The sequence below is a fragment of the Carassius auratus genome, chromosome 46, assembly GCF_003368295.1.
Source record: "Carassius auratus strain Wakin chromosome 46, ASM336829v1, whole genome shotgun sequence".
Taxonomy (NCBI): Eukaryota; Metazoa; Chordata; class Actinopteri; order Cypriniformes; family Cyprinidae; genus Carassius; species Carassius auratus.
This window is the reverse complement of record NC_039288.1, coordinates 267501-271748: the sequence shown is the minus strand read 5'-3', so window position 1 is coordinate 271748 and position 4248 is coordinate 267501. Positions and strand designations below refer to the sequence as shown.

Below are 4248 nucleotides of genomic sequence, written 5' to 3'. Positions count from 1 at the left end.
CTCCTGTACGATCGCTCGCAGAGAGACTTTAAAGATTCAGAGAAAGCTTTCAATTCCGAGAAAGAAATTGCAACGAAGCTTGGATTCATTCAGCCAAGCCTTCAGTCTGGGGATTGTAAGCGGACATTCAATCCCAGTTTCATACAATTTCTCTTCTCCCAATCCAGTAGACAGTGCAGTATGCCAAAACTGGAAAAAGTAAAAAAAAAAAAAAAACATCTAGATCTGAGCCTTAGGTTACACCAGCCAATTGAGTCATCATCTGTCAATGGAAATTAGGAAGTATTTAACAGTCAAAGCTTTCCTTTAGGATTGTCCTGACAAGCTGTTTCAAACCACCAAAACAAACCGTTTTGGCAGGATTTCATTCAAACCCAAGTCATACCTGTTTATTATTCACTTTCACTTCATGTATATTGGGGTCTGGACAGTGGTGTTGAATTTCGTCCTTTTGTACAATCTGCCTGATAGACTGGTGGATCCTGAGGCATGGCAAATCCACAATAACCTGTGTGGTGCTCCCTGCAAATATATGGATGCTCTGGGTCAGCTCTGAGGATAAAGCCAGTATGTTATTAGAGGATCTGGGAACAGAAGGAACAGTTTGTTCATCACAAACTGGAGAGAGAGAGACCAATGCGATTGGGGTGGAATTTAACCCAGTAAAATTAATTCAAATGGAAGGACATGATGTAGGAGTTGCTTTGACCTTGTTATCTTTATTCACAGATATTTGATTGCTCTGGCTAGTCCCCAAACACCACATTTGACTTGTAGCTGCGGGCAAGAAACACTGTTCTTCTGAATTCCAGACTACAATTCCTGAAGATTATATTTTCTACTGCTAACTCCACATAGCTCTGTTTTACCGCAACATCCAAGGTTTGTGTGAAGTGTGCAGTAGTTTTTCAATAAAGAATGAGTTAATAGCCATTAGTAATGCAACAAAACAGAGCTCAACTTAACCTGCATTCTGTCAGCTCACTATATAACAGGAAAGCATCCTTAAAGGAAACATATTGGACATTCAGATTATGAAAATGTGTTGTCATCTTGTGTAGCCTAAGTAAATGTAGTACAGTCAAAATGCTGCATGCTTAGAAACTGAATGATTGGAAAATATGAGTCTGTACAACTTTCCTGCTGACGTTTCAGAGTACTTTGGGCTTTCATCATCAGCTCTCATTCAAAATATGTTCTGGTAAAATTGTCGCATTATTTGATCAACAGTATCACATATTTTCAAGCCCTGATATAACACATATTTTCATATGTAAATATGATCTGATCTGATGTTATCAGATATTTAATGAATATAAAATGGATCCACACTCACTGTATTCTATCATCTTTTTAATATGCATTTACCATAATCATGTAGATCAGATCAAGAAGAGTGATTTTAAACACACACCTATGTGAATTAACACATCAACTATTTCCCTTTTTAGGAATACAATACAAAAGATTTGATATATTGAAAATGAATGTACAATCCAGGAGGAAGAGCTGCTACAGGGACAGAGCCACCTTATCAATGAATTTGGCCAGTCGAATGTCCTTCTTTGACAGTCCTCCACAGTCATGAGTCGATAAAGTGATCTGAACCTGAAATGTAGTCATGATCAACAGTTAGCGTTTGATAGCACCTTTACAGATCACTAGGGGTGTTCCTCAGGGCTCTGTTTTGGGGCTTCTTTTTTTTATGAAACACGTTTATTTATTGTCGTCGGCCTACCAAACAGTAAGCTGATTTACAAGACCACTACTGCTTATTTCACAAAATAAATTTCCATTACAGATCATCAGGATTATTTCCCAGCGCTCGCTCAACTTTTCTCACTTGGCCTGACATGAAATGTAAGCTAGTGCACTACGTAGTGCGATTGTTTGCTGTTCAAATGTGACACTTTTTAAAGGCCTGATGTGTGTGGCCTCTCATGTTCTTTAAACACAGTGCATTCAGGTTACACATTTGGAAAAACATTATAAACTGCTGCTCAAGAGTGAGAAATATGTGGCTCTGTTTGAAGTTATTACCTTGTTATAAACATTGAACCACTCCGGATGATGGTTCATCTTCTCTGCTTGCAGAGCCACTCGACACATGAAGCCGAACGCCTGAGGAGAAGAAAACAGATGCGGTGCTGGAAGATCACTGGACTCAACTCATCTAGCACACAGATTAAACACAATTTTACAGCAGACAGGTTCTCCTCGATTATTAGCTGATCAACACCAAATAAAGCCTGGTGCCCCTCACATGCTCATCAAAAATGTATTTAAATGTAATGAATGTACTATATGTTTTATTTGGTAATTTATTATTACTATTATTCATATTTTATCTGTTAATTTTATGGTACTAAAGTATTCTTATGGATAAGTTATAATTTATTCATTACCTGTTAGCCACTTTTTGAGCATAGACCTAAAAAATGTAATTTCCAACTTAAACAGTCATAAATCTTGAACGAGCACAAACTCACTCTTTTCAGATTTTTGCTGAAGTGAAAAAAAGTGCAGTTAAGTGGGAAAAAATATAGATGTTAGTTTATATAGGCAAGATATAGGTTAAAGATCGTTTAAGTTTATTGTTGTGAAAAAAAAAAGTTTTGAAATTCATATGAAAAATATAGGTAACACTTTGCTAAAAAATCTTTATGTATAGTGTGTTAATAAAAGTATTCACAATATGTTTTAATGCATTAGATATGTTCATAAATAATTATAACAAAAGTTTTAATGCATTATAATTTCTAAAAGTCTAATAGATAAGTATTATAATGTATTATAACTGTGGTTACAATTATTCATGACATATTACAAAAACATTATAAAGTGCATTGTGAGCCGTAATTCATGCATTAAAACTACATTTATAACAATACATAGTTAAATAAAAAAGCTTTAAGTAAAGTGTTACTGAAATGTATTTTCCAAACCATGTTTCACTCTAAAACTGCTTGAAAAGCAAAGGCATAAATCAAAACAAGTTGTATTCCACATTTGGAATGTCAAAAAAAAAGAAAAGAAAAAAAAAAGAACACTTTCAGAAAAGATTTTTTTGGGTGCAGTAACAAATTATTGCACTAGATAAAATATCTTACCATTCATTTTCAATGTGATAATTTTTACAGAGAACAACACAATTGTGACTATTATATATATATATATATATATATATATATATATATATATATATATATATATATATATATATATATAAATAAATAACCTTTCTAAACAAATTATTTAAAAAAGTCTAAATTGACTGAACAGCATCATAGGGTTAAAAAAACTAAACATTACAATAACTCAAATACACAGGCCAGTCACTCTGAATTTTTAATAACTTAAGGCATACATGTTTAAAAGCAATAACTCACTGTAATGGGACATTATGTTCATATTTAACAGAGGAATGGACTGCAGTTTTGGCAAAGTGAATAGACATTTTCTGTAGAGTATTATTTCAGTTTATAAAACTTTAGAAAGGAAGTCTCAATCTAAATAGTGAGATTATGCGAGCTCATGTTTAGATGAGCTGTGATTGGAGGGTGACAGAGTCTCTGCGTCCTCCAATCAGGAGCTGCGCGCGGTTATTCGAGCAGGTCAGATCTCGCTCAAGTTAAACCGCCAGTGAGGAAAAAAATGCACTGGCTATTTCAGAGCAATTTCCCAATGCAATCTCAATTAAGCCTTTAAATACTTCCTTAGCTAATTAAATCAACTGAACCCTCATTGTACACAAGCCTTCGCAGACAAATCTGTGGGCTTGGCCAAACGCGCTCATGATGAAACAGGAGTAGTTTCAAAGAAAAAGAGGAGGAGGGAATTACGAGTGTCGTATGACCACATGATGAACACATGATGTAACACAGTTGGCTATTCTATCAAACCAGCTATCAAGCGATCCGTCCTGCTTTCCATTTAAAGTGATTGACAAAATCCTGCAACTCGACTCCATCAGCAATTTAAGCCCACGGTCTGCTTCTGCTCAGCTTTCATTAGGAATACTGGCCATTATTCAATCGCAGGACATGTTAGCGATCGCCAACACATTTCCTTCATGGCGTTTCGTTTCTGTCAGGTGAAAAAACAAGTCAGTATATGACAACAAAATAAGCTTTGATTATTGAACTGGTCTGCTTCGATCTGACTTGAGCTCTGAATCGCAGACGTATCAAGAGAGCTAAACGAAATCAAACAGCTTGTGTCGTGCCACATTAAATACACAGCTGTCCT

General features: G+C 35.3%; 1 protein-coding gene across 1 annotated transcript in view; it reads right to left on the bottom strand.

Annotated features, from left to right (window-relative positions):
* Nucleotides 1–215: 215 nt before the first annotated feature.
* The window catches only part of LOC113063796 (pterin-4-alpha-carbinolamine dehydratase 2-like), a 17771-nt gene continuing 13738 nt past the window's right edge, over nucleotides 216–4248 (bottom strand). The window contains exons 3-4 of the mRNA XM_026234121.1: nucleotides 2041–2121; nucleotides 216–1608 (exon numbers count right to left, since the gene is read on the bottom strand). Of these exons, the coding sequence (XP_026089906.1) occupies nucleotides 1513–1608; nucleotides 2041–2121 (177 nt within the window). The 3' untranslated portion in view covers nucleotides 216–1512. The remainder of the gene's footprint in view (nucleotides 1609–2040; nucleotides 2122–4248) is intronic.